Below are 19,296 nucleotides of genomic sequence, written 5' to 3'. Positions count from 1 at the left end.
TCTGGATGAGTGTAACATATTATGTCTGTCTATCATGTCTAATATTTAGTTAAAAAAACAATTAAAAAATATATTCACTTGCATATTTTAAAGTTTTAAACAAATTACTTCACAATGAAAAAATAGTGTCTGTAAATAGGTCACGTATATCTACCTCATAACTATCCTTTAATTGTATTTTATTTGTTACTGTTGCAGTTCCCACGATATTTTAGATGATAAATAATTGATCGAAACAAAGAAAAACAGAAAAAAAAAAAAAAAAAAGGTAACTATATGAAAATCTTGACCACTCCATGATGTCTGCGATTTCTGTATCGCGACCCTTGTTATATTACAGTGTTTCACCCATAAAATCCCCCATGAGTCCGGCTGTGTTGATTCACAGCTGTGCCTTGACACCCGATGATACATGCTACATGAAACATTCAAGTTTTTGGATTGAAACAAGGAAAGTATGCGATAATATCTTGTTAAAATCATGGTGCCTTTAATTATGCTCTCTCATGCTCTCACTTCCAGTTAGGGGTTTTATTTTACTTTTTAAATGCCCTTCTGTTCAATTTTTTTCCCCTGAGAAAATGGAGATTTTAACCTTTCCAATGATGTATCACGCTTGCATTTAGGGCAATTTGGAAATTTGGCCAAATTGGGGGTCTCAGAGCGGAAAAAAAAATAACATCACAAATATGATAAATATTCTACTTGTATGCACAGCTGAAGATATTTAATTCCAGCCATGATTAGAATTTGAGCGTTAATGAGGTCATTGACTAGAAATTGAGAGGATTATTGAAAGTGTGGAGATATAACAGATGGCCTTTAGGGAGCCACTCTACAGTAGCAACCCCTCCCCAAAAAAGCTTTTGCTATCAATATTTCAAAGTCTGTATTTTCATTGTGCTTCCCATCGGGAAGTACAGCACTTGATGAATATTTCACTTTAGCTGCACCACTTCCTCCTCACCACTCATGCAGTGTATTAACTCTCCCGAGATTACACATATGTTACAATAGAGAGAAAAGGCAACACAGAGAGCAAATGTATCATCATAATATCTTTATTCTTATGTTCAGTCTCTACTTCACAAGATCCAGAAAGCCACTTTGTCTCTTGTAGTCTCTATGAGGCAAAAGGAACAAAAATAATCTGCAAATCAAAGAAAGCCCACGCGCAGCGCAGGTTGGATTTCCTCTGTCAAGATTATGTGTGTGTGCGCATTGTGCAGATATACACACAAACACAACATATACTTAAAGTATATATTTATCTTGAGTAGAAATGTTGCTTAATTCTCCTTGGAGAAGATCAAAACATTTTCTAAAAAAAGAAAGAAAACTAAACAGTAAGTCAAACTGTTTTGATTGTGACTCAATCAGTAATCATTTTTAGAAGGTTGTAATTTCCCATATCAAAGCAACAATATTTAACAATCTTGGAAAGGGGCCCTTCAAACATTTGCGTCTTTGAATGTTCTGAAAACCACTATGACGCTAATGTCTGTTAATTTTTTAATCTTACAATGGCTTATGATAAAATAATATTGTAGCAGTTATTGGCATGGAGATGACCGATCGCCAATAGTCTTAGTGATCTGGAATATTTGTGGACCAGCCAGGACACTGATTCAATGTTAACCTTAAACTCATACATTCAAAAGCTTCTTCATGCACACTTCGACTGTCAGAGTGCCTTAAAGACATACAACATTATGTAGGAAATAATTCTTTTTCACTGTTGCTTTAATATAGGACATTTAAAAAAAAAAATCTGATTGAAACCAGCAAACAGTTCCATAAATGGCAGCATTGCCCGTCTTCGATGCAATCTATATATACTCTATTTTGGGTTGGGTCTTAAAACAAATGTTCCCGATAATTCTTTCCTTACATTTTTTTAAAGTTGTGCTGATTAATGCAATTAATACCATTAAAGTGTTCCACTGCTACCCTGACAATACAATCTTTAATACAACACAGCCGCAGTGACCTATACTGTTCACTAGTATAGCTGGAGTCATCTAAAAGAGATTTGTTGTAAAAATTGAAAGGAAAAAAGGAGTGGTACAATAGAATTAGAGTTCAACTACCTTGGCAGCTTAATCAATTCAGTGTCTCTGAAAACCAAAACTAAAACTCATCCAGAAAGGTAAAAATATTTTTTTTTTTTGCGACATTCTGTACCATCGTAGAAATTAAGCATAGATTCTCTTTACAAGCTTTCAATGTCATAAAGTTTGCCATTGTGGTTTCTCTCTCTCAATCTAATATATTTTCTATGAAAACATGTAGCGGTGTAACATGTAGCAAAAAGAACTTTCAAGTGAGCCCCCACACAGCAGGAGTTCATCCGTTTTACTCATACACGGTTAAGATTCCTTTTCCTTCCTATACATCACAAGCACATAAAACACTTACATTGAAGAATGCATAAATAGAATTCTGGGGGTGGGAGGAGTGAAAGTAATTCTTATCAAGACCAAAATGCAAAGAAATGTTTGGAAAATGATGTCATAACTGGTGACGTTATCAAAACTGGAATAAAGTGCTTCTCTTATTTTCCTTATAGTAATGATTGGAACTGAACTTAAGGAAGTTTGTAGGTTTGGAAGTGCTTACAGTTAGGACTGAAGTTCATCAGCTAAAGGTTTTCTCTTCTAGTCATGCTCTCCAAGCCAGTCGACTACACATACAGTATAATAATACTTCATTAAACATACAACGTGACTATAAAATTCTTTCGTTTGGTTAAATTCATTCTCATGCTTTTGATGCACCCCGAACAAATACTTGAAATAGTTGGAGTCCTTCGACTTGGGGAGTGTGACACTTTGGGACGTTGGTGACATGTGATGTTGCCGTTGGTGGCCATTTTGCATTATGCTCAAGTGTGGCAGTGCTTAAGAGAAAAAAAAAAAAAGAATAATACATTAAATATGTCATTAAATACTACAAAGGAGTATTGGGGCCATTAAAACAAATGTAAGAATAAAGCCTTCCATAATATTTCAGGCCTAAAGAAAAAATGCTTTAATTTAGCTGTAATCAAAAATTCTTGCACAAATAAAATAAAATTTTGGCTTTATCATTGCAATTTTCCTCAATAACTTGGATTTGTTTCCTTTATCAACCCACATTTACGTGGTAATTTGGTTTGCAAAAAACATATCCTTTAACGAAAAAAAAAAAAAAAAAAAAAAAAAAATCTAATATAATTTTGAGTCTTAATTATGATTTTTTAAAAAATATGCTTTTGGCTTTTTCATGTATGTAATGCTTGGATTTCTGCAAATATATATTTCATATAATGTTCATGCTTTTTATACTTTGTTCTAATTTTTTTCGCCGACAATTCCATCATTATTCGACTTAATTTTTTTCAACATCATAACTTTACTATAAGAAATAGTTGTTTCCCTATAGCATTCAAGTGTATTCCTGTTATACTACAATTACATTGAAATAAATTTCGTGTTTTTCCCCCATACAAGTTTATTCGCAAAGTACTTCAAGTCTTTTTCTGGTATTATTACACTTAGAGTTTGTTTGCATATATTTTTTTGCAACATTCTTTCATATAATTTTGGTTTTGTGGTTTAGCCTTCTGCTACAATTTGTAGCTTTGCCTTATTGTGTCAAGTGACCCTAGTATTCCAACATATATCAAGAACGATGATTTTCTTTCAAAGCTAACGTGTACATCAATAAAAGGAAGCGAACAAAAAAATTAATCTTGATTCATGACCTGTTCAATTCAACTGAAGTCTCAACATTGCCATTTTCACTTTGTACTGTATACACACTGGATTAAATAAAGTCAGAGTCTCTATAATGCTGTTTTGTCAGTTGTATCTACAATGAGTGCCTGACAAAGTGGATCACTTCCAACTCTCCTTGTCTTTGTTGGGGTGGGGAGAAAACTCTTCTCCCATATTATAAAGATCATAGTGAACATGAACACCAGCGCACATCAAATTTATTGGGTTTTAGGGAACAATCATTTGTGTTAAGTAGGAACCCTACTTAGCAACAACTGTTTCAAAACGTATTCATCAAATTTAATGCTAAATGTCACCAAATGTCACCAGTTTGGTAAAAAGTAAATATTGTAAGTGTTAGACCTAACTAAGTGACTGGTGCTCAATCAGCAATGTATTTTTTCACAGAAGCACACCACTGGTTGAAGCAAATGGATTATCGCGGTTTTCCAAACATTTGATCAAAATGCATGCATTTTTATTTTAAACTTTAGTATAGTTGGGGCTAATGCAAGGCTTCATCCAAATGCATTCGGTTTTTCTTTAAAGGCAGACTGGCTGCAGGAACGGAAAAACTTAAAAAAACAAAAACGTGTGTGGAATGGTAAAAATGTCACACTCTACGCACATGCACGTACACACCCGCACACACACGCCAACACACACACACACGAGCGCGAATATAATCGCACAAATGCAGACGCGTACTTGCACACTGGACATGTCACAGACATATCTGGCATGCGTTTTTTTCAAAGAAGAAACTTTTTTTTTTTTTTTTAAAAAGAAATTCTGTAGCAGCCATAGAGCTCTCAATTCGTATGTACATAATTAACAATAAATATAGGTAATGCTCATATATTTTGAAATATATATTAAATAATGACATACTCTTATATATTTCAAATAAATTCATAGAATTCTTTCTAATTTGAAACACTTCTAAAGAGATATAGTCACAGTTTAGTATTAAAACATGTAAGAAGATGTCTCCCTACAAGTCTGGCTGCAGCGTCCCTTATCAAAAGCCTTCTAAGTGAAAACATACATTCTATTTTTACATTCGACCATCATTGGCTGGGAAAGGTTCATTAACAGTGCAGAAACAAAAAGGATTGTGTCGTCTTCATTTTTGGCTGTCTGACAGGGAACCAGCCCTGCCAAAGACCACTCAGACCAGATTTGCAAGGTTACCCCATGATGGTCAAACTGCATCTGGGTGTCCTACGTTAAAAGAGACACTGCAGCGAGGACCTCTAGGGGGGCGTTGAGGAACTGTAGAAAGCCTTGCAACTTTCCAAATTAACCCTGTCTGTCCTTTTCCAGTTGTTTTTGATACACACAGATTGGAACTGGAACCACATGAACACTGACTGGACTTGTAGGATGTCTGAATACATGCAGTAGTATGAACTCGTTCTCCCTGCCTGATCCCAAGTATGACACACATGGCTTACAGTAGGATGGAGTCAGTGGAGCTGGACACATCTTCTCAATTGCTGTCAGCGTCCACGCCCATCTCCATCTCTTCATGCTTTCTCTCCCTGTTCCCTGCATACAGCTCATAAAAAAATAAAAGCAGTCCAATATTGCACAGCATGCCCTCATGGCCTTGTTTGTAGTGGCAGGTCAGTGGTACTGAGTCCTCTTGTCATCAGGTTCTGAACTGCAGTCCCTCAAACTGATGCCGCGCTGGAGGTTTAATAAAGAGTCTTTCATCTGTTCAAGACAGGATCAAGACAAAATTATGTTAGTTTATCCTGCAGCATAATTCAACAGTGAAATTTGCAGAATCACCTATTTGCTGTTTTGAACACAGGCCAAAGTAAAAGTATGTTGAAGCGTGAGACATAAGTAGTACTTCCCCGGCGTCTTAGTGAGTATATAGGTAAATGCAAACTTTTGTTGGGAGGTAGTCAATTACTTTTACAATTAGCAGTAGCAGGCCTTAGTCACGCCCATATAACTGGGCTCCACTGTACACCCTGTATACCCTCCACAGACAAACAGTACGCTATGAGGTTGCAAAACTCAATCTAAAATTTCGTGACCAGCATGTGTATTCTCCATTTAATTTTTGTTTTGCAAGAACACAAACCCCCATCCCCCAACACTAATATGCAGTTAATCAGCCCTGATAAAAGAGAAAACAAAAAAATTGGTCTCCAAGGATCGATGTGTATACATTAGGAGTGCAACGGTTTGCAGTTCAAAGCCGAACCGAACAGTTAGCCCTGTAGGGTTCAATACGCCCTTATGAACCGCGCCTTTTCGGTTTTGCAATTAATGTATTCCGAACGCTTGTGGAATGAAATGATCGAGCTCTGTGTGCCTGTGTGTGACGTGAAGCACCGCTGTGGAGAAATTCCCGCCACACAAGCAAATGTCGGATCGCTGTCAAGCACCTGTGTAATAGAAGCCGAGTAACGCCCTCTCTCGCTTACGAGCGAAGTGAAAGTGAAATAGAAGCCAAATAACGCCCTCTCTCGCTTACGAGCGAAGTGAAAGTGAAACAAGAAAGAAAACAAATAGCTATGGCGAGCGGAGGAGTGGACAGACCGAATTTTGAGGAAGCACCGGCTTCTTTCAAATCTGCAGTGTGGCAACATTTCGGTTTCCCTGTGGACTACAATGCGGAGGGAGAGAAAATATTGAAAAAAAATAAATAAATTGCAAGCATTGCTCAGCGCTTGTTCCCCATGCTAATGGCAACACTTTTATAACATGAAACCTCAGCCGGCATCACCCACAGATATCACTTTCTCAGGGTAGGACAACCCCGGAGATGACACCAGTGAAAACACACGGCGGGCTTCGTTAATTTCTTCGCAACGCTTGACCCGTGTTACATTGTTCCCTTGCGGACATATTTCTCATACAACGTAATCCCCGACATTTATGAAATGGCACGCAAAGCCATCGAAGGTGATCTCGCTAAAGCACATAGTTTCGCCCTGACCACTGATAGTTGGAAGTCCCGTGCTACAGAGTGCTACTACCTAACTGTGACAGTCCACTATAATTCATACCTGTCAAGTTGTACAGTCTCGTCGTAATTTGTACAAGTGAGCACTCATTTTTAAATGTGTACGCCGTACGTTATGTTCAAAATCTGCACGTTTTTCGTGCATTACGTTTTTTTTTTCATCCGTTTGGATTTGGTCACCGTTTCTGCAACGAGACAATGTTCGTTAATACGTTGGTTGAATGACGCGAGAAAAGTCAGAGACACGGAGAGGGATGAGTGTTTGTTGAGACGCTATAGCAAACGCGATGCTAGGCTAGGTGGCTCCAATATTTCCTGACAGCCGACAGCATACAATCTACGCCTAGATATCTCATGCATATAGAACTACATGCGAAATGACAGACTCGGTAGCGTTTATTTTAGAGCACTAAACTTCTCAGAAAGGCTCTGGTGAAGTAAACCTTCCGAGCGAACCGAAGCAACTTTTTATCCAAAATACTCCTGAATCGGCAAAATCTTGACTTGAGTCTATCTTTAAAGGATGAAACAGTTTTTAAATTTTCACATGTCGGAAGTAGACAGAAGGGAACTAATGCAAAAACGGGAGCAATTTTATTAATTTTAACGGTTGATTCACAACATTAAATGACCTCCAAACATAGCAAATTTATTATGTTTTTTTTTTTTTTTTAAATGAAAAAAAAACCCATGAAAGGTATCACCAGTTACTTTGCCAAGTAATTTTTTTACTACTGTGTGTGTATTTCAGTAGTCAGTCACTACACTAGCCAAAGAGCTAAGAGGCATTTTAACAGTGGAAAATGTCTACATTTTAAGTGTTTATTTCGTTTTTTTAAAAGCAAAATAAAGGCAGTTAAAAAAAAAAAAAAAAAAAAAAAGCAAAACGCAAACCAAAACTGAACCGAAACCGTGATCCCAAAACCGAGGTTCAAACCGAACCGTGGGCTAACTGAACCGTTGCACCACTACTGTACACCCTGTAGACCCTCCACAGACAAACAGTACGCTATGAGGTTGTAAAACTCAAATCAACCTAAAATTTCGTGACCAGCATGTGTATTGTCCATTTAATTTTTGTTTTGCAAGAACACAAACCCCCATCCCCCCAACACTAATGTGCAGCTAATCAGCTCTGATAAAAGAGAAAACAAAAAAATTGGTCTCCAAGGATCGATGTGTATACATCCCTAGAATATACCTACAAAATTCTTTTATACCCGTCCACGAATAATGGATAAAAATGATGGTGTACACAACCTTGACAACAACAATATGAGCTTTGACTTGACAGGTCTTCCGCCTGTAAAAAAATGGAAGCATCTCCAGTGCAGAGATAATTCCTTGTTCTGACTAGAGATGCTACGTTGTAATTATCGGGTAGTGTCATTATTTCAAAGTACAGATTTTATGATGTTGGTAGTTTGAATACAATGTACTGTATGAATGAATTACAGCAGAGTGATAAATATAATGTAGTTGGCCACCAAGTTAAGCACACTATAGAACAATTTAACAAGAAGCAAGAGCTGTATTAAAGAAACCTTCTACATTTTTATTCACACAATCAGAAATGTTTTACTCTATAAATATACAGTAGGGGGAGGGAAAAGAACTCTATCCATAAATTTAGGTCCACAGTATCGCATTACTTTGCAGGTGTTATAAATGTTGTGACCAGTGAGTGCATGTTCATATTGTGTCAAAAATGAGTACCAACAAACTTCAATGTTACTTTGAGACATTTTGTTCACCTGGTCGAGTAGGACCACGGATGATTTAATAATCTCACGCCACTTCTGCAGCTCGGTATCATGGAAACGCTGTTGTGCCTCCAGGAGCTGGGCCCACTCCATTTGTGTCTGAGGAAGTTTACTGGAAACATACAAGTATGCACACGCATATACACACTTTAGCAATTAGGAAAGTACAACCACCGAAGCATGTTGTCCATTCAAAGAAAAAGACATTCAAGGTAGTTAATGGGTTCTGGTCACATTCAAACTATTGTAGAAAATCTTACAGCATCCTGGCTAGTATACAGTGGGGTAAACAAGTATTTAGTCAACCACTAATTGTGCAAGTTCACCCACTTGAAAATACTAGAGAGGCCTGTAATTGTCAACATGGGTAAACCTCAACCATGAAAGACAGAATGTGGAAAACCCCCCCCAGAAAATCACAATGTTTGATTTTTAAAGAATTTATTTGCAAATCATGATGGAAAATAAGTATTTGGTCAATATCAAAAGTTCATCTCAATACTTTGTTATGTACCCTTTGTTGGCAAAAACGGAGCCCAAACGTTTTCTGTAACTCTTCTGTAACAAAGGCTACTATCAGTAACACAATGCGCCGCCAGGGACTCAAATCCTGCACTGTCAGACGTGTCCCCCTGCTGAAGAAAGTACACGTCCAGGCCCGTCTGCGGTTCACTAGAGAGCATTTGGAGGATCCAGAAGAGGACTGGGAGAATGTGTTATGGTCAGAGGAAACCAAAAAACAACATTTTGGTAGAACCACAGGTTCTCGTGTTTGGAGGAAAAAGAATACTGAATTGCACCATATACACTGTGAAGCATGGGGGTGGAAACATCATGCTTTGGGGCTGTTTTTCGGCATAGGGACAATGACTACTGAGCTGTGTAAAGGAAAGAATGAAAGGGGCCATGTATTGAGAGATTTTGAGTGAAAATCTCCTTCTATCAGCAAGGGCATTGAAGATGAGACGTGGCTGGGTCTTTCAGCATGACAATGATCCCAAACACACAGCCAGAGCAACAAAGGAGTGGCTTCGTAAGAAGCATTTCGAGGTCCTGGAGTGGCCTAGCCAGTCTCCAGATCTCAACCCCATAGAAAATCTGTGGAGGGAGTTGAAAGTCCGAGTTGCCGAACGACAGCCCCAAAAACATCACTGCTCTATAGGAGATCTGCATGGAGGAATGGGTCTAAATACCAGCAACAGTGTGTGAAAAGCTTGTGAAGAATTACAGAAAACGTTTGGGCTCCATTATTGCCAACAAAGGGTACATAACAATGTATTGAGATGAACTTTTGGTATTGACCAAATACTTATTTTCCGCCATGATTTGCAAATAAATTCTTTAAAAATCAAATAATGTGATTTTCTGTTTTTTTTCCACATTATGTCTCTCATGGTTGAGGTTTACCCATGTTGACAATTACAGGCCTCTCTAATATTTTCAAGTGGGAGAACTTGCACAATTAGTGGTTGACTAAATACTTATTTGCCCCACTGCAGATTCATTTGAGTTATTGCCTTCAGTGTAACAATTTAAATGTAGTGTGTACTTAGGGACCTGTAAACAAGGCCTAAACGCTGTTATCTAATGTGTGCGTACTTTATTGTGTGTATGCACAAACCTTTCATGCAGCCGCAGACCTTGCCAGGTAGTTAAAGACTGTGCAGAGTACTCCAGCATCCATAGCTTGTAGAATAGCATCATATTGAGGAACACCAGCAGGACAAGACTACAAGCAGACAGGGAATAAGGTAAATATGAGTTAATATCAACTCTGCTTTAATGAGTTTTTTATGCAGAGCCTTACAATTTGTTTAAAAAGTAATTTCACTTCTCATGGCTATGCAGATAAACATATTGCTAAACATGTACCTTAGACAGATCCTATGGATGGCAATTAAACAAGAGGAGAAAGGGGTTACATTGAATAAAAACATATATTCATATAAATTTAAATCAGTTAAAAAGTCATGGAATATGAGGGAAACTGATAACATCTGAAAAAAAGGTGCTGTGTGAGTAGATAGCCTTGTCAGTACAGTAAGTGTAAAATCACTAATAACATAAACAATTCAATGGATGGAAAAGGTGTACAGTATAACAAATAACTATTTATATCATACTGCAACAATTGGTGTTGGTTGCTGTTGATTTTGGAGCATTCCTGGGCCACATTCAGTTAACTCATTGACTGCCATTGATGGCGATAGATGTCGAATCGAATCAAATCAAACGGTCGCTGCCAACCTCTCCCAGCCCAAAATTATTGGATGATTATTTCTGCCAATAGCACTGAATGAGTTCATTTTTGGGCATTTACGGGTCGCTTCCTGTTGATTTTGTAGCATTCCACAATTGCTTGCCACTGATTTGTGGGTAACTCCACTTGATTTTTGGTCACTTCCTCTTGAATTTGGTGCATTTCGGCTTCACTTTTTGCAGATTTTGGAGCAATTATGGGTCGCGTCCTGTTGATTCAAGTTTTTTTGGAGGGTCAAAAATAATGCCATTTTGTGGGTATTGGATGCGTCATTGGAAATGAATTGAGAAATTGGAAATACATGGGTTGATTTTTGTCAAATTTTGGTGGAGCCATACGTTTTCGCCAAAACTGCCTGATCACACTTGAGTGCCTTTATTTTAGAGAATTATTTGATTGGTGAAATATGTAAATTGGACAAAAACTGTCGGGCAAGCAGCATTTAGAAAAATTTAAATATTATGCTCTATGTTCAGTATTTGCTATTGGAAATGAATGGGATTTATTTATTTATTGTCAGAAACCAGTGTTTATGGCGCAACAGTGAATGTTAGGGGTGAACTTGAAAAAGAGCCTGCCTTGCGTGAATTTTTGCAATATTTGGAAGGCTGAACAGTGTAAATTAGTCAAGACATGTGGGCTGTGCAGCGTGCCAAAAAAGTGGATGAAAAAAAAGAATATTATTATGTGGGGACCTTTGCTATGCAAAGCATCCCCACGATGACGTAGTGACACACGATTTGCTTCAGTGGGCCAAATGCGATCTTTCAATTTGCCTGATGTGGACCTTGGCTTTGTGTTTGACACTTTAGTTCTAAATTTTCCATTTGAATGTTTATTAGTCAATATGTGTCCTGTGATTGGATGATGACCTTCTTGCCTCAAGTCAGAGAGAGGCTAAAATTCACCCAAGAACTAAATGAGGACAAATGTCCACTATAGAAAACAGTATGTACAAACAATGCAGGTGTTCTTAATAAAGCGTCTGATGTGAGCATTTTTTTCCAGTATGTGTTACAATGAGCTACATACACAAAGCTGATGATGAGCAACAGCTTGGAGACACTGTAGATTGCCAAGCCTCCAGGCAGGCGACGATGCTCCGGACTCTGATGTCTGGTCTGCGTGGAGCCCGCCACCTGTTTGATGCACTGAATCACTTCCTCGTCTGTTGGTGTGGTGACAGGACTGAGAGCTTCATCCAGATGTTGGCTGCGCATGTGGGGGGTAGGCCTCTTCTTTCGCCTCACTGTGGCGTTTTTCACTAATTTAGCCTTCGGGGAGAGCTGGTGGGCTTCAGTCAGGATCTCCTCTAGCTTGGACAGCTCCACCTCTGAGAAAGATTTTTCCTCCGAGTGTTAGTGTGAATGATGAGATCGTCAGTTAGAGTCAAGATTAAACCTTGAGTTTCATTTCAGACCAAATAATTTATATTATTTAATGGTTAAATGATGTTTAGGATGTAGTAGTTTATTGTTCATGAGCTGGAGAGTTGGTTGTTTGGCAAAAAAATGATGAATCAAGCAATAATTTAACAACAGTAACTAAGTTTTCAAATGCATTTGAATTCTGCAAGATGCTATGAAAGGACTGCTTTTCTGTCCATGAGCTCACAATTATTGAAGAAAATGCACATCAAACTACTTTAAAAAACAGGAGTACTTACACTCCACCTGATCACTTGATTTTCAGCATGTAACACTAGAAGTCCCAGAGAATTCTGGTACTTCTACTAGTCCCAAACAATGGCCGATATGGTCTCTCCCCCGGAAAACCCAGAGGTGGCAAAAATGACCCAAGTGCTTTTGAACTGGCAAGTCGTTGTCGGACAGACAACAGCCGTTCATATGGAAATGCAACCACTAGACATACATTAACTTCAGACAAAATGACCAAAATCTATACTCCATGCCCCTGATTCGGTCCTTCTAAACTATAGACACAATTCCTAAAATTGCAGTTCTAAAACGCTTTTTTTTTTTCTTCAAAACAATGTACCTGGCACTTCTACTAGTCCCAAACAATGGCCGATATGGTCTCTCCCCCGGAAAACCCAGAGGTGGCAAAAATGACCCAAGTGCTTTTGAACTGGCAAGTCGTTGTCGGACAGACAACAGCCGTTCATATGGAAATGCAACCACTAGACATACATTAACTTCAGACAAAATGACCAAAATCTATACTCCATGCCCCTGATTCGGTCCTTCTAAAGTATAGACACAATTCCTAAAATTGCAGTTCTAAAACGCTTTTTTTTTTTCTTCAAAACAATGTACACCTTTGGCCCATTCTTTCTGTCGTTACGTGTGGAGTATAGCAGAAGTGGATTAAAAAATGTGTAAAAAGTGTCAAACTTTATAAATAAATGTAATTAAATAAATGTAGCTAGACTTGAACTGACACAAACTATCACATGAGTCACTGAGGAGTGGCCAAATCGGCCATTGCTAGGGCATATTAGGAGTGTTTGTCATGGGAAAGGCCAAGTCGGCCTCTGCTGGGTTTTCTTGTGTCTTTACCGAGTTGGCGAAAGTTCTCCTCCAGCCCGCTCCAGAAGTTTTTTTCGATGAAACCTTTCACCAGCCCCCATGGTTGCTTTCTGAAGCGCAGCTCTGTTGATACTCTTGAAGACAAATGCAACCAAACCTTATATGACTGATGCGAACAGAGTTAAGAATGAACACGAAAATTAAAAATGTTTCTGCTATTCACTCTCACCGTAAGCGACATTTGTTCTTAGCCACTCGGGTGAGCGTGTAGCGGTTGAGGGTGTAGAAGTAGTCGTGGTAGGGAACGTCATGTGTGATGACCTCAGCGTCAATGATATAGCACTCACTCTCTTGACTGGCTTTGTACAGAGTCTGAAGTGCATATTTTAAATTTAATATTTGAATATTAAGAAGATTAGATTTAGACAATACCTGTGTCTCAGTGACTGTGGCTGTTTTGGGAGCAAGAGGATTAGACAGAGAGATGGTGTACAGGATCTCCCTTGTCTGGTTCCCGGCCACCTCTTTCTTCCAAGGGTGGTAAACCACATCTGAGCATAGCAAAATTGAAAAAGGGATACATAAATTCTAGCGATGTACCGAAAGCAAAATTCTTGGCCGACACAAAAAAACGAATATTGGAAACACTTGGCTGAAAAACCGAGAGGCAGAAAAATACACATGCCTCTAATTCACTTTTTATTTAATTTTAAAAAATGTATATTTTATTGAATTATTTTCCAAATACTGCCCTTTGCCTTGGCATTTCCACAACCCCAAAGGCTTGAGAAATTTAGTTTGAAAGGTGCCGATTCTAAAACCCCATGGGAGAGTGCGGTGGCGGTTCTATGATTCTTCTGAAAAGGGCCAAGAAGGGGCCCAGTAGCCTGGTACACCAGACTCACCGCTGTTCCAGCTATACAGCCTGGCGACCAATGAGCGGATCAAATTTCCAGTGCCGAGCAAGCCACAGCAAACAGACAGCGGAGTGGACCAATCAGCGACGGGCAAAGCGACAACTCGCGCGGCGCGAGTGGAGAACGGAGAAGTTTAACATGGCTAGCGCGAGACAGCCTGTTGTCATTGACATGCGTCTATGTGTTATTGTTAATTTAGAACTGATTTTACCGTGGATTGGAACATATTCTCGGCTCTCTTGTTCGTCATCTGTGTTGTTGTAAAGACGACTTCCGACGCAGAAGAGTGACGATGCTCGTTAAGAACACGTCACGTAAATAAACAAATCTGATTGGACGGTTCATTTTGATCTTGCTCGAGAGGCCGTTAATGGGCTGCGTCCCAGACTATTCTCACAGTGTTTGAAAAATACAGACTGGCTGTGCCAGGCAAGGGGCCCAGTGTAATGCTAAGGGGCCAAATGTCACTGCCATCTTTGTTCAGTGTTTTTTTTGGTCAACAAGGAAATGCGCAGATTATCCTGCATGAGGCAGTAAAATCATCTGGTAAGGACTACTACTGGTAAAAACCAGTCAAGTTTGTAAAAAATCGAATTTAATCATAATGTGTGCAAGAAAAGATGCAATACATGGAACAATAAATTTAATCATTTTTTTAAAAAGCCATTTTTAAACAAAAAGTAGCATTAATAGTTAACATGCTTAGAAATAATATTATCTCATTCCATCTCATTTCAGAAAAGAAGGATTTGCTGATTGCCATGCTTTGTAATAAAATAGAAACTGGGGCACTTCAGGGGGGCCAGTGTGCCTGTAAACCCCCCACACCGCCCTTATATCCACCACTGGGAGGATGCGTTCCTGGATGCAGTGAGCGCTGGCGTCGTCATAGTTGTCATGTTGTGAAATAGACGCACACGTCACGGCAAATTTGGGACACTCGAAAAATGGGTCTCACGTTTCCAATTGCTAAGCTAAATGAGATGTAGATGTATGTTCATGTGGAACTGTACTTTACTGGACAATTTGAGTGTCTGGCATTTGAAACAACACCAATGCATACCTGAAAATCGCCGTTGCTCCATGAAGTCGCTCATGAACTGTGACTCTGTGAAGAGGATGTCATAAAGCTTGTCAACGCTGAACTTGTAGATCTCGTTAATGTGCTGCCTCCCATTGAGATCCTCGTGGAAGGCCTGAACCTCACCTATGCATTACAGAGACATACAATTGTTTAATTCTTGCGACACAATACTACAGCATATTTATTAATTCATTTCGTGCTCCTCATGAGCGATTTCTGACACGTCTCTCCTCTGACTGAATATAGGCAGAGCTTGTGGCAACTTTCCCCAAACAAATGTAAAATTGTCGTAGCTGCTACTCTCCTCTGACATTGATGGTTTGCTTACAGATTATATAAAATGTCCTTTGTTCTCACCCTCATCGTGTGTCTCTGAAGAGTCGCTGAGTTCTGTGGGGAGGTCCTCGTTGTCATTGAAGTCGAGTGAGGGCGAGGGGACAGGACCACCAGTCCTGCTGGGGTCATTGCTCTTCTCTTCCACCAGCAGAGGCAAAGCTAGCAGCTCGCTATCAGGTTGGCAGTCTGTGAAATCGTCTGTGGAGAGTTCAAACTTGGGTGGGGAGGGAATCGACAAGACAAAGTAGTATTTAATTGGTGATTGGAAGATGTTTGGCATTGGAATGTAATAGATGACCAATGCGGCCTACTGTGATCGGTGTATCATTGTTGCCCGTGCGATCGATGGTGCTGTTTGGGATGACCTTCTTTTGAAGAAGAGGTGGACTCCCATCAGGCTTGGCCTCAGTACTGCTTTTAGACAAGTTGTCATTGTTCATCTCATTTTCCTCATTTGGAATCTCTTCACTAAACCTATAATCACCATAAAGAAAACAAATTCACATAAAGTCTATATACTGTATAGTTAAGATTATTTGTTGACTAAGACTGTGTTCACACCGCAGGGCATGATGCCCAATTCAGATTTTTTGTTAATTCCATTTTTTTTGGTGTAGTCATTCATAGTCCACAAAAATTTGCGGCATGCTATGTGAGGGAAATGTGGTTTTGACAACGCATGTCGCATACACACAACGATTCGTCGTCATGTCTCACTGGGTTTACTGAAGTAAATATGATCCTTTCGGGACGTTTTGGCAATCACGCTTTTTTGGCAACTTTTGATGCTACCTGATAGCTGCACGTGTGGTATGAAATTTCATCTGCCATTGATCAGTCGTGTCATTTGGTTGTTTTGTCGAATAGTGGTGACACACATTAAAAAAAAAATGCACAAGCACTATTTTAACTTTTAAATAGGTGTTTTACATTAGTTTTGTGTTTTTACACATAACTGAATCCATTCTTGTACTTATCATGTAAGAGATTCAATTAAAAACACTTATGAATAAGCTTTGCTTAATATACATGTAATGCGATTTTAATTTTTAAAGTTTTTTTTCCCGTTCATACACATTAGTTTTGTGTTTTTACACATTACTGAATCCATTGTTGTATTCATCATGTAAGAGTCAATTAAAACACTTATGAAAAAGCATAGCTTAATATATATGTAATGTGATTAAATTCAATATAATTACATTTTAAGTAGGTGTTTTTCATTGTACGTAAATACATATTAGCTTTGTGTTTTTACAAACAACTGAACCCATTGTTGTATTTATCATGTAACAGAGTCAATTAAAACAGGGGTCCCCATCTGCCGGGCCGCGGACCGGTATTCTGGCTGAATTAACCCTGTGCCTCTGCTTAACACACAAATATCTCTGTCTACTCTAGATATAATACTACGGGATAGATTACAATGATGTCATAGAAGTCCATTGATTGGACTGCTAGTAGTATATCTTGTTTGTGTATATAATATATCTATGTGCGCTTGTCCTCGATAGTATTACTAGGCCGCGGGCGCAGCACATTTGTTCCCAGAAATAATTAGCCCCCACACGAGCGAAGATAACTGGAAATCAGACGTCTTTGGAGATATTTTTACGGCGAAAAGGATATTTTTATGGCGAAAAGGGCACCTGACGAGCCTACAACCTCGAAGACCCACGAACTGCGAAGGAGTGGGTTCGTGACCCATTTGTGAATAAACAGAGAGATCGCAAATGACGACGACCTTATTAAACGTACATTTGAGACAACAACTCTACCGAGGTTCTGGATTAAAGTCATTCTGGAATATCCTGACATCGCGACAAGAGCATTGAAAACCTTGCTACAATTTCCAACATCGTATCTTTGTGAAGCGGGCTTCTTAATTAATGTTTAACGACAAGGCGAAGACATTAATGGTGAGCGCGGTGTGCAGCTGTTGTGTGCAGCTTACATGGCAGGATGAATCTGAGGAGAACTTTTCTACAAGTCCTTCCATGATCAAACGTAAGTTAATATTCCTTTCTTTCAAGAAAGTTTGTAGTGTTCACTTTGGAATCGCTGCATTTGCGCATTTTGCGGCTATGTTTAACGTTACGCGCATGCGCAGAACCGCATCGTTGCAATTTTTGATGGGTTGCAAAATTTGTCATAACACCGGTCCGTGAAAAAAAAGACCCAAATAACACCAGTCCGTGGTGCAAAAAAGGTTGGGGACCCCTGAATTAAAACACTTATGAAAAAGGATTGCTTAATATATATGTAATGTGATTGCACAAATTGTATGACTTTTGTCTCTCTTAGGTTTCCGTACACAGCAAAATCTGTTGAGTTGATTTTTTTGGTGTAAAATTTGTTTTGAGTTGATTGGTGTTGATTTGGGTGTTGTTTTAACACTAGCAGTGTTAAGATCGCTCTTGGCGCTTTGTCAATTAAGTAAGTTGAACACAGACACCCTTGGCAGAGTTAAATGCAGAATATTTAGCCACACCCAGTTTAAGGGCATGTGTCAGAAAACAAAGCAGGCGCAAAGACTTGTGGGTGAAGTGACACCACAACTGTAAGTAGTGTTGTCTGTAAATAGGTGGAGTTTGTTCGGTTGAAAGAACACATAGTAGTTAGTGACGGGATCTGTCGTTCACTTGAGTAAACGAATCCATTCCGGATCGTTCAGTAAAAAGATACGTTCAAACGAATCGTTCAACGAATCGTTCGCCCCCTCATCTCCCTCCCCGCCCAAATGAATCGTTCGGTTACTGAACGGGAAGTGACGTTACCAAACAAATCACCAAAGACCGCTTCGCAGTATAACTGAACGGGAAGTGACATTCTTGGTCCCTCCCTCTCTCTTGCAGACAGGCTCCTCATTGACCGCTCGTCGTAGTTTCAGTAATGAGTGACAGGCAATATCATTCTGCTTTCACAGACAGCCTCGTCTCCCTCCCTCCCGCTGCTGCAAAAGCGAGGGAGAACTTCCGCGTCGTCTGTCCTAGTTCTATGGGCTCAAAGTCATGGCTCGTGCTTGCATTTCGATTTAGGACACGGTTAAACATTTTCCTTTTGTGGGAGGAGTGGGGGTTTGGGGTCGGGGGCGCACGGACTTTCTTTAGCATGTTCTTGATCACATATACAATGCTGCTGCTAGCCTGCTACCAGCCAACGCAGCATGCTTGCTGTCACGAAAATAAAAATAAATCGAAAGTTTAATTTCTAAATATGGAACGACCAACACATCATATTTACCTCTCGCTCTGTTGTGTTTTTGTTTTTATGCTCACCACTATTGTTTTTAGTCACTATTGTTAAAACTTTAAGTGTAAATAGCTAGTTGTCGAATGTGCTGCTCTGAAATAAAGATAATACTGCATTTTGATATTTGACAGTTTAATTGCAAATCAGTATTAAGATGATCGTATTGAATTTTTGCACTGGTATTAATAAATAAAATAATCCGGTCAGCTCCCCAGTCGTCCCCGCATCTCAGATCGTCAAATGCTGACGAGAAATGATTGTTTGCTCTTTACGATGTCGCCTTTCTACCCTCATTAGTCTGTTAAGAAAAATGTAGCCATATTGCGACATCTCCCGTGTCTGCGTGCGTTGTTTTGGGGCGCTTGAGTAGCGCATGATGGACGGATTGACATAATTTGTCAAACCAACCAACACCTGACACGGAAAAAAAAAAATAAAACACTCGGAAAAA

The 19,296-nt window shown here is 39.2% G+C and overlaps 1 protein-coding gene across 11 annotated transcripts in view; it reads right to left on the bottom strand.

Annotated features, from left to right (window-relative positions):
• Positions 1-403: 403 nt before the first annotated feature.
• gramd1bb (GRAM domain containing 1Bb) overlaps positions 404-19,296 on the bottom strand; it is a 190,648-nt gene continuing 171,755 nt past the window's right edge. For 5 of the 11 annotated variants that reach the window (XM_057838132.1, XM_057838135.1, XM_057838133.1 and 2 more), the window contains 10 exons: positions 15,905-16,067; positions 15,615-15,807; positions 15,237-15,380; positions 13,689-13,807; positions 13,486-13,628; positions 13,287-13,390; positions 11,800-12,100; positions 10,129-10,236; positions 8,499-8,619; positions 628-5,477 (listed from right to left, as the gene is read on the bottom strand). In XM_057838132.1, coding sequence (XP_057694115.1) covers positions 5,388-5,477; positions 8,499-8,619; positions 10,129-10,236; positions 11,800-12,100; positions 13,287-13,390; positions 13,486-13,628; positions 13,689-13,807; positions 15,237-15,380; positions 15,615-15,807; positions 15,905-16,067 — 1,486 coding nt within the window. In that variant the 3' untranslated portion in view covers positions 628-5,387. Of the gene's footprint in view, positions 5,478-8,498; positions 8,620-10,128; positions 10,237-11,799; positions 12,101-13,286; positions 13,391-13,485; positions 13,629-13,688; positions 13,808-15,236; positions 15,381-15,614; positions 15,808-15,904; positions 16,068-19,296 lie in introns of all 11 variants that reach the window. The other 6 variants (XM_057838124.1, XM_057838126.1, XM_057838128.1 and 3 more) reach the window with 2 other exon arrangements.

This window comes from Corythoichthys intestinalis, chromosome 6 (genome assembly GCF_030265065.1).
Source record: "Corythoichthys intestinalis isolate RoL2023-P3 chromosome 6, ASM3026506v1, whole genome shotgun sequence".
Lineage (NCBI taxonomy): Eukaryota > Metazoa > Chordata > Actinopteri > Syngnathiformes > Syngnathidae > Corythoichthys > Corythoichthys intestinalis.
Note: the sequence above shows the minus strand (reverse complement) of the source record. Positions and strands in the feature narration are given on the sequence as shown.